At 49.9% G+C, this 11212-nt stretch overlaps 1 protein-coding gene across 1 annotated transcript; it reads left to right on the forward strand.

Annotated features, from left to right (window-relative positions):
* The first annotated feature begins 7048 nt into the window (after positions 1 to 7048).
* LOC124672434 (potassium channel AKT3-like) lies at positions 7049 to 10494 on the forward strand. Its single transcript, XM_047208658.1, has 8 exons — positions 7049 to 7969; positions 8080 to 8325; positions 8435 to 8533; positions 8675 to 8707; positions 8788 to 8973; positions 9046 to 9243; positions 9350 to 9425; positions 9554 to 10494. Exons 1-8 carry the CDS (start codon positions 7049 to 7051, stop codon positions 10492 to 10494), a joined length of 2700 nt encoding a protein of 899 aa, XP_047064614.1.
* The last annotated feature ends 718 nt before the right edge of the window (positions 10495 to 11212 follow it).

The following is an 11212-nucleotide window of genomic DNA, read 5'->3' on the forward strand; positions in this document are numbered from 1 at the left end:
ACTCGACAGAATGGTAAGACCTTAAGCGGCACCTGTCGAAGTTTACACCAGCATCCCGAGATCATGTCCAGGGACGTGATTTTGAAGTAGGTTTTTGCGGATTGCCACTAGAGCAGCTTAACTAGTACCTGATCCGTCAGATGAACTAGCCCCAACTACCATTATCCCTGTACAATATAGAAATTTATGTGAAGAAATATAGAAAGGTTTTAAGTTGTCGAGTAAAAATAAACAGCGGAGATTTTCCCTGACTCTACGATTCAAGCAAAATCTCGGGGGCTACTGACATAGGCATCCCCAATGGGCCTGCCGATGATAGTACACGGGGTTTACTGAAGGCCCACTACCCGAAGAATAAGAAGACTCGGAAGCCCAAGATATTGTTAAGGAAAGCTAGAGTTGTAATAGGAAGCATTATTTGTAATCTTGCGGGAGGAGTTAGAAACCTTCCCGGACTCCGTAACTTGTACAATACGAATCCCTCGGCTCCGCCTCCTATATAAGGGGAGTCGAGGGACACGTAAAGCATCGAATCATTGTTTCTCAAACCCTAGTTTTAATATTCGTCGAGTACTTTTCGGCTGAAACCTTCGAGATCTACTTGCCCTCTACATCCAATTAAACCCTAGTCTACAATCCGTAGGCATTGACAAGTTAATACCTTGTCACCCGGCAGCAGACCCGGCAGGCCGGGCCATAGGCCGGGCTGCCCGACAACAGCACCCGATATGCCGGGCTATGTGCCGGGTTACCCGGAAACAACATCCGGTCCTACCGGGCTCTATCCCGAGTTACCCGACTACGCTTAAATAACCATTTTTCTCCGAGAACTAAAAGCTATTCTCACGTGGTTTCCGAACTCCCATTAAGACGAAACCAATTTTGTTGAAAAGATAACGATGAATAGAACCCAACAAAAATGATCCTCATAGAATATTTTACATGATTTTAGAGAGGTAGCGTCCCAACGGCAAGAAACGGTGAAGACGTACAAACTCAAAAATGCAATAGAAGATGCATACGGATTTCGTTTTCAATGAACTTGGGCTTGTTGAAAGCTACAAACAAGCTCAAGAACCTCACACAGAGAAACACCGAGAAGCAACAATAATATAGGGATGCAAAGTATGCAAATGAATGAGCTCCCTAAGACGATGCGATCAAGTTACTCAACTGAAAGTCCCTCTTGATAGTGTGGCTATCTATCCTATAACCCGGTCTCCCAACAACCACCTTGAGACCGGTAAAAGGAAAACCTAGCAAGACCATATATTTTCCTTGCGTATCCCGCTTGATCGTTGTTGCTTCGTGAAGACTCACAATTGCCCCCCATACACCACTATGGGATAGCTCCATTGAGGAACATCTTCACATGTACATTATCACCAAATGGACGACAAGCTTCAAAAATGATATCTTCGATATGCTCATCTTGAACTTGCCCTTCCCAACCTTGATGACATCCAAGTTGATGCCATCTTATCATGGGCTATATGAGATCATACTCTTGATGCATGCGCATGGCAAGATACCTAACCCACATAGACAACACAAATGCACATATATAGTGGGTTAGCTCATGAAGCATAATTGACGAGGCTTACCTCCCACAAGATCACATGATCCAAACTGGTACAATATTTATGATTCATGTGTTGACTAATTTGAATTCAATCTTCACTCTTAGTCTTGGTTAACCTTTTATCTCTTCATTATCTATCATAATATCTTGATCATTCATTGCTTAACACATAAGCTAGAGCATGGCTAACTTGAGTTCCACACAAGAACTCCATCTTCATTTCTTCTTCTTGATCATATAATTGAGTCAGCACATGGGCCTCACCTCGGCGATCAAGTGCGACACGTGCCAGCATGGACCATATAGTGTCATGTCGGGCTAGGCCTGTGATGGGGCAACCCTCGAAGCATGAACCATTTTGCCAATGTCCGTAACCTCTTTGTGAAATATTGTGAAGAGGCATGGGCTTCTCCTTCGTGGAGCTTGTGAAGTGATTGTGGAGCTTGCCATCTCCAGAGTGGATGAAAAGTTGAGAAAGGCCTTTGTCCTTCATGGTATTGGCTTGGAGAAGAAGCTGAGCCTTCGTGGCGTTCGGTAGACCTTCATGGTAGCCGACATCTCTCCAACGTGACGTATCTCAACTTGTGTGGGGGAACACGGGAATAGATCTTCGTCTCCGCGTGACTCGGTTATCTCTATACCCGAGTTTACTTTCCTTGTGATAGCCATCATGCTTGAAGTACTTATATCTTGCTTTCAGTTGTGCTATATATATTATCTTGGGCCTATTTTCCTTATCTAAGTTGTTGTTGTTGCACTATGTTGAGCCTAGCATATTTAGGTTTTGTGCTTGTAAAATAAATATTAGTTTAATTCTGCATTCTTACAAGCCAAATCTGTAATAGCTTAAAAAATGCCTATTCACCCCCCTCTAGGCGACATCTCGTCCTTTCACTTGTCTTGCTAGTATTACACTTATTGCAGATCAAGGGTCACAAAGAGTCTCCGCATGGATAAGCCACATAAAAATAACTAAAGTAAAAGGCGCAAGAACACCATGAATTAAGGCGCCTCTCAAACCGCTAACCGCACCACCTGTAAAAATTCCATTCTACCATCTTCAAACGGTTACACCCAGTATCCATGTCCTGGCAGTCCTCTGGCGACTACAGAAAAGGTCACGTATGAATCCAATATGTAGCCAAAGGGATAACCTACAGAAATGATGGGAAACTTCTTTTGTTAAGATAAAATCATTAGAGACAGTCCACATGGCCCATAATAAAGCATACACACCAACTCGAATATGTCCTTTATCCTTTTTTGATACTCTGTTTAACTAATTTCCAAACAGATTTGTCGCAGTAGATGGAGGAGATATATTAAAAGTCATGCAAATAATCCTCCGTATAAGTTTTGCAAAAGGGCATGCAAAGAAAAGTTGTTGCATTTTCTCTTCTTGAGCCTATGCACTTTCCTTGATACGGTAGAATCATCTCTTTGCATTATATGTAATTCTTCATATGAGACAGTTTCTCCTTGGTGTTCACTGTTTTGCCATTACCTAGTTGCTCGTATAATCAATGAATGATTATATGTGGCACATTTTAGTTAAAGAGATGGTCTTGTTGTACCACAAGCTATGTACTCTCCCACTGGCTGTGCATTTCCTCTGGAAACTCTTCGAATTGTGTGTGCTTGTTTTTATGAGACAATTTATTATTTATTTTCACCATTGTTGATTATTGTTCGTTCATGATTATTGTTGTCCTGCCGCTGATTAAATTATCTACGTTGTGTCCAAAGGTTCGTTTAGAGTGTTGTGTGCCATGTAGGCTCTGCATTTTAGATGACACTTTAGATCCAAATCTGGAGGATACATTTGTGTGGATTGAAGCATGAGGCTTTTCATGTTGACTGAATATTGCATTGCTCATCACCTTGTTTGGATTTTTGCAGTGCTCGCAGCTGCACCTTTGGGCCCCCATGGAGGTTCATGGAGATGGTAACTCCATCAAAATACCAAAAGTAAGGCACGACCAATATCGGCCATTTCCATGAAAAAGTATCTCATGTGCCCACTATTGCAGGGTGCTGACAACACATGGGTTAGGGATGCCTTGAGACCCTATTTTGGGACGGTCCCGAGGACTATCACCCTCAAGGAGAGCATTGGTTGTAACACGCTCAAGGATGTCAACGGGAAAGCCGCCATGGATCATGGTTGTCTAGGTTTTGCCATTTCTCACCATTTCAGGATTGGGTACTTCCTCACATTCAAGAAGATCAAGACATGTGATTTTAGAGTTGTCATCCTCGACTACTCTTTCTCCAAGGTGCGGTTCCGAAGTTCGGAGAGCACAAATATCTATGAAGATGATGGACAACGAACATGAGTGAATGGTTCATGTTAGCTTCGATAGTTTAAGTATTTCCGCATGGTATTGCTTAGTCTTTTTTTTTGAAACGGAGGCAAAAGCTTTGCCTCATCCATTAATTAAGAAGAAAGTGCCCGATTTTTAGGAGAAAATCGGGCGAAAACCAACAACACACACTGAGCACCCCGGCCAACCTGGCTACCCACATGAAGCACACACGTCATCGAGAAGAAAGACCCTCGTTGAGGATGCCATCGAGCGTCATCGTCGTCACTCCTCCACGAGACAGCGATTCCGACTTCACCTTAGACGACCGCCACCGAGACCCTCGCCGCGAACGACATCGGAGCCCATGTGAGCCCAAGCCAAACAGTCGACCCCCAAGCACGTCGAGGAGGAGGCAGCTCCGACTTCAATCGCGACCTTCATAGGAGAAAGTTGCACGCCTTGCACCGACGCAAGCACCAATCAAGTGGCATCGTTGCCACAAGTCGCCTCGCAGCTCCGACTTCACCATCACGGCAGGGGTGACGAAGGACATGCCGCGGCTCTAATCCACTCACCATTGTCATCATTGCCACACAGCCCACGACGCCAACACCAACCATCTTCCACGGGTCCCTCTGGCCTAAGCAGCTCCAAATCGATGCCCTCAAGAGGGGAGACGACACAAGAGCACCGTCATCGACCGATCACGGCGGATCTAGGGATTTCCCCGGAGCTTTCTCAGACAGGATGGCAAAACATCCCCTCGGCGATACCTTCAAGAAGGAAGCGGCGCCCGAAGCCGTCGCCATCGCCAGCCTCGGCCAGCTGCCGGCCGGCCAGCCACCGAGGACAAGGCATTAGCCCGGAGCTTGTCGCGCCATCTTGCATCGTGCTTTTGGCCAGACCCACCTTCAACCCTCATCCCCCATCTCCACCGTGACCGCCACACCCGCCCCGGCCCTGGGCAGCACCACCGGCCGTCCTCCGCACACAGCCGGAGAGGGACAGAGCCAGAGCCAGGGATGCAGCACCTCACAGCGAGGCCGTCCACCGCGCCCCGCCGCCGCGTCCGCCCTCCACTGCACAGCCCGTCGCGCCGCCAGAACGCGGCCCAGATCGGGCCCGGACGGCCCGCAACACCCGCCGCCACCAACAGCAGCACCCACCACGCGCCGCCCGCTGCCAGAAGCGCCGCCGCGCCTGCCGTCCGTCGCCGCCCCCACCGCCCGTCGCCGCGCCCGCCACCAGCCGCCGCGCCCGCCACCAGCCGCCGCGCCCAAGTGAGCTCCCTCTCACCAGGGGCCGCGGGAGGGAAGAAGCCGCCCCGCCGCCACCTTCCCCGGGGTGCGCGCGGCTTTGCCGGGCCCCCTCCGGCGGCGGCGAAGCAGGGGAGAGACGGGGTGGGGGCCGAGGTGTGGCGGCGGCTAGGGTTCCCCCCTATCGCCAGAGGAGCGCGACGCGGGGGGAAGGTTGGTTGTGTTTTTTCTGCTGCGGTATTTACCGTCTTATGGTATTGCTTAGTCGTGTTGCTGTTGTTGAGCTAGTTTCTGCATGTCTTATGCTACTGTTGTATTTTAAGTACTATGATTACTGGTTTATAAGTACTTTATTTGCTATTGGTTAGTATTAATCTCAAGTGATGTTCAGATGTGGCCGTTAACCTCACCTTCAAGAAGAGAATACCCTAGCGGTCATTTTGCAGGCAACTAAAAAAGAGAAGTTGCATTAGACTAGCCTTTAAAATACAATGCATCTAACCAAATAGCCCCATCCATTTTGTTCAAATGATGCAAAATATTTCTCTGCATGCTACCTAACAAGATGCACAAAGTCACTCAATTGTTACTTTCCTGCAGCCAGCCCAAACGGGCCGTTCCACGCAGTGCATATTTCACTGCATGAGTGCCAATGCGGCAATGCCGTCCCATTTGCTTCACAAAACAATCACTTGGACGTACTTTTTTTCTTCGGTTTCCAATAGGTATAGTGGTCTAATATGTTGTAATTTCTATCACTTGAACATACAAATTAACTATTTAGACACACCGACAACAAAATCGACATCTCCGTGTCGCATGACGATGTTCCAATTAATATATCAAATTTTAAAAAACTTAAAATTTCATTAAACGATCGAAAATGTGTTTTTCTGGATGTGCTGAAGAATATAATAGACTCATTTCAGTATGTATGATCAATTTTTTTTACTTTAACGTGTCTTTGTGGTTTATATTTTAAAATAAATAATTGTAACCCGCTAAACATATCTTAGAAAAATATTTATACAAAAATTATGGTTTTTTAGATGGTTTAAAGGGTGGTGCACCTATTTTTAACATAAGTTGTCCCATAAAAAACTTTATTAAAAAAATCACATAAAACGAAGTTTATAAGTTGTCTACCCTAGAGTATTTTTTTTGAAATCTTTGGATGGACATGCAATATTCAAAACAAGGTTTAGTATACCCTATACAGAATGGGGAAAAATCATGCTTTTTGGAGAGGCAATTATTTTTCTACGATTTGTTTAGTGTGTCATGAGTAATTGATTTGTGAACCTAACTAAACTAATTTCTTTGAACCATTAATGTTTCATATAAAATTCGTCCATTACATCATAGTGTGCATTAAAAAACATAATTTTGGATGAATATCCATGATTGTGTTAGCTTTGTCGGTCCTATATGGAGTATTCAAACAAAAAAAACAATAATATTTGCCGGCTACTTCTCCAAGCAGCAATTTTTTATGGGTTTATTTAATCCGAGATCCTGGTGCCTTTTGAAGCTTAGTCTTCTTTTTTTTGAGGGAATTTTGAAAGTTAGTCGTGTACTTGAGAGAGAGATGGAGCCAAAACCGGGAGAAGTTGCCAAGGCGCTCTTCCTTGGCGGGCTCGATCGATTCGTCCGATGGAGCCGCCAGCCCGCCACCCCGTGGTTGCCGCGCAAGCGAGTGACACTGTCTACTGTCAACTGACCCGGGTGCCTAAATAAAGCAATCCTTGCCGCGGATAGCACATCGCATCCACACCCGCAAACGATCGAGCGCCCGCGCGATCCGCCGTCGCATGCAAGAGCTTGCCACGAACCGGCGCCGCCGACGTTCGTGACCGCGCAGCCGATCGCGGCGACATTGATCGATCGATTGGTCACAGGACTCGATGGCGACGGGGTGCGCGCCGTGGGGCCGGGGCGGCGGGGACCTGTCGAGCGGCAACTACGGCAACGGCGGCGGTCCGTTCAGCATCATGACGGGGTTCCTCCCGTCGCTGGGCGCCCACAGCAGCCGTCGCCACCGCGTCCGTCGTTGCGTCGTCTCCCCCTACGACCCACACTATCTCTTCTGGGAGCACACCCTCGTGATCCTCGTCCTCTACTCCGCCTGGGCTTCCCCTTTCGAGTTCGGATTCTTCATGTACCCTCACGGCCCGCTCGCCATCGCCGACAACGTCGTCAACGTATTCTTCGCCGTCGACATCGTCCTCACCTTCTTCGTAGCCTACGCCGACAAGAAGACCTTCCTGCTCGTCGACGACCCAGGCAAGATCGCCTGGCGCTACGTCACCACGGGGTTCGTCCTAGACGTCGCCTCCACCGTGCCCACCGAGCTCTCGCGCCGGATCCTCCCCACCGATATCCGCTCCTACGGCTTCTTTGGCATGCTCCGCCTCTGGCGACTCCGCCGCGTCGGCGCCCTCTTCTCCAGCATGGAGAAGGACAGGAAGTTCAGCTACTTCTGGGTCCGCTGTTTAAAGCTCATCGCCGTCACGCTCTTCGCCGTGCACTGTGCGGCCTGCTTCTACTATCTCCTCGCCGACCGGTACCCGAACCCGGCCGACACCTGGATCAGCACCTCCATGCCCAACTTCCACAACGAGAGCATCTGGCATCGTTACGTGGCGTCCATGTACTGGTCCATCACCACCCTCACCACCGTCGGCTACGGTGACATGCACGCCGTCAACTCCCAGGAGATGCTATTCACCACCTTCTACATGTTCTTCAACCTCGGCCTCACCGCATACCTCATCGGAAACATGACCAACCTCGTTGTCCACGGCACCAGCCGCACAAGACAATACGTAAGTACTCCTAGTTTACATCGATCGATCATTTCACGTCACCCTTGCTTAATTAATTCCGATTGATCATCTGATCTGATCTATATAATGCTGGTGTGGTTGAATTGCAGAGGGACACGATCCAGGCGGCCACAAGCTTCGCGGTGCGGCACCAGCTGCCGGAGCGGCTGCAGGAGCAGATGGTCTCCCACCTCAGCCTGAAATTCAGGACAGACTCGGAGGGGCTGCAACAGCAGGAGACGCTTGAGTCGCTGCCCAAAGCCATCAGGTCCAGCATCTCGCACCACCTCTTCTTCGGTATCGTACAGAGCGTCTACCTCTTCCAGGGGGTCTCCAATGACCTCATCTTTCAGCTGGTAATCCATTCACATTTTCACAACATCGAGATTACCTTTTCCGTGATGATTCATTCATGAGGATTTTTTTTTTCTTTTATTAACATGGGGGTTGCAATTGCTTGCGAAGGTGTCCGAGATGACCCCCGAGTACTTTGCTCCGAAAGAGGACATCATACTGCAGAACGAAGCACCCTCGGATTTCTACATAGTTGTCACTGGTATTGTGGTAAAAATAAAATACACCCTTTTCAATTTACCTTTGGTACCAAATTTTCTTGTGTCCATGCATGTGTCAAACCAAATTTGTTGTCGGAAAATCCACAAATTAAGAGGCTGTTGCTGATCCATGTAAGTGGGGCATTTTCAGGAGTTGCTACAAATCCAGAATGGTGGAGAGCAGGCAAGCTCTCAATCTGTTCTGCTCCTCAATTCACATACTCTTTGACAGAAGAATGAATTTGCTGCAATGTATATGTGCAGCTGGCGGGCACTGCAAAGTCTGGCGACGTCGTCGGCGAGATCGGGGTCCTCTGCTACAGGCCTCAGCTCTTCACGGCCAGGACGAAATCCCTGTGCCAGCTCCTGCGCCTGGACCGCGCCGACTTGCTCAGGATTGTCCAGTCCAACGTCGAGGATGGCACCATAATCATGAACAACCTTATTCAGGTGACACAACGCTCCCAGGATCAACAAAGGGCGGAACCTTTGTTTTGAGCTAATTTGGTTTTGGTCATGCAGTACCTCAAAGAGAAGAAGGACGACAGCGTGATCGCTGGCGTCGCCAAGGAGATCGAGCACATGCTAGCCAGAGGCCAGCTTGATCTGCCAATCACACTCTGCTTCGCAGCATCCAGATCAGACGAGTTCGTCCTGCATCAGCTCCTGAAGCGCGGCCTGGACCCCAATGAAACCGATAACAATGGCCGTACAGCACTGGTAATCCAGGACACACTCTTAGTTAATTTGTTCCTGCAATATGTGAAGTTAAATTATTATATTTTGTGTCTGAACCTAAAAGTTAGGATGATGATTTTATTAACAGCATATAGCAGCTTCCAATGGGAGTGAGCAGTGTGTTAGGCTCCTGCTCGAGAATGGCGCCGATCCAAATCCCAGAGGTATGCTCTGCAAATCTGAATCCACAATACAGATTTCATGTGTAGCTCAAATCACCATTTGTAGAATTTCCAAGAAAAATTGGATTTTGAAGTTGAACTGTGGAATTTTGTTTGGTATTAACGTGCAGACCCGGAAGGAAGAGTACCTTTGTGGGAAGCCTTGAGCAGGAGGCACAAGCCCGCGGCTCTACTGCTGGCGGAGGCCGGCGCGGACCTGTCGGCTGGGGACGCGGCCATGTACGCGCGCATAGCCGTCGAGGAGGACGACACCGCACTGCTCGAGGAGATCGTCCGGTGCGGCGGGGACGTGACCGCCGCGTGCTGCAGCGACGGCACGACGGCTCTGCACCGCGCCGTCCAGGACGGCAACGGCCGGATGGTCAAGGTTCTACTGGAGCACGGCGCCGACGCCGACAGGGAGGACAGCCGCGGGGTGACGCCGAGGGCCTTGGCCGACCGGCACGGCCACGCCGACGTACAACAGCTGTTCGCGTCGCACCAAGCGCGTGGGGACGCGAAGCTCCCGGGGGCGGAGGATGGCGGTGCCGTCACTGCGGCGGCGGCGGCTCCCCAGGCCACGAGGTTCAGAAGCGGGGGCCTACCGCCCTGCGGCAGCGTCGGGTCGTCGCCGTCGCTGAATCGGGCAGGCAGCCGCGCTTCGTACTCCTCGTCGGCGCGCAGCACGCCACAGCGGATGACTAACTTCCGGAACTCGCTCTTCGGCGTCATCTCCTCGTCGTTCCACGGGAACCGGCACGACGGCGGCGGCGGAGGGCGGAGTTTCCACCACCACCACCATAGCGAGAGGGACGAGAGGTCGCACATCAGGGTGACTATCTCGTGTCCCGAGCAGAGAGGGGGCGAGAGGAGGCTGCTGTTGTTCGTGCCGGAGACCATGCAGCAGCTGCTGGAGCTCGGGGGCAACAGGTTTGGGTTCGAGCCGACGAGGGTGGTGACGGGCGACGGCGCCGAGGTCGAGGACGTGAGGCTCGTCAGGGACGGCGACCACCTCCTCCTCGTCTCCGAGCAGTGGACGCCTGGCACTTCCAGCGTGCCGAGGAATCAATGACAGATAGCAGACCCCGGAACATGAACTGTAAAATTGATCTTCGCGCCAGATTCCCGACAAGAAGAGGCCACATCAGCCATGTTTTGGATGAGGAATTTTCCCAGAATTTGGTAGGGTGAGATGATAATTCTAAAAACACTCTTTCAGTTTTGCTATAATTCGAAGTTGCTACAACTTTGTGTAAATATTAGCCATCTTAGACTCACAAGTCCTTTTAAGGCATCTTGATGAAAAGTGAGAAAAAAGCATAACAATGTAAATTTTCATTTAGTCGCGCTATTTGATTAGGGCTGTGCTCCGGTGTCCCCCCCTTGCTGAACGATGTTCAGGTGGTAAACGTGCGTTTGGTTCGTGACCAGAAAATATGGATGATCCCATCCAAAAAGTCGAATATTCTGAGAAAGGCTGAACCATATGATCCGTGAATTTCATGACTAATCTCACTAGCCGCCCGAGAATCCATGGCCGTCGACGCGACTCCGACACCTGCCACCGTCGTATGTGTGGCTCCCCAGCTCAGCGGCGGCCACCATGTCACGGCGAGCGGTGGGCTTGCTTTTCCGCGTGGCTCCCCAGCTCGACATCGGCGGCCTCCAGGACGCGGTAAGCGGCGGGCTTGATTTTCAACGTGGCTCCCTAACTTGGCGGCGGCGGCCTCCATGGCATGGCGAGCAACGAGCTTGCTACGTCTGCGCCACACCCAGTCGAAGAAACGGCC

This window comes from Lolium rigidum, chromosome 7 (assembly GCF_022539505.1).
Source record: "Lolium rigidum isolate FL_2022 chromosome 7, APGP_CSIRO_Lrig_0.1, whole genome shotgun sequence".
NCBI lineage: Eukaryota > Viridiplantae > Streptophyta > Magnoliopsida > Poales > Poaceae > Lolium > Lolium rigidum.

What these genes read in the sequence shown, in the direction of transcription:
- LOC124672434 (XM_047208658.1), top strand. Translation starts at nt 7,049, where the DNA reads ATGGCGACGGGGTGCGCGCCGTGGGGCCGGGGCGGCGGGGACCTGTCG. An exon ending in ATGACCTCATCTTTCAGCTG is followed by an intron (nt 8,326 to 8,434) that starts GTAATCCATTCA and finishes TTGCTTGCGAAG; the next exon opens with GTGTCCGAGATGACCCCCGA. An exon ending in CGCCGATCCAAATCCCAGAG is followed by an intron (nt 9,426 to 9,553) that starts GTATGCTCTGCA and finishes ATTAACGTGCAG; the next exon opens with ACCCGGAAGGAAGAGTACCT.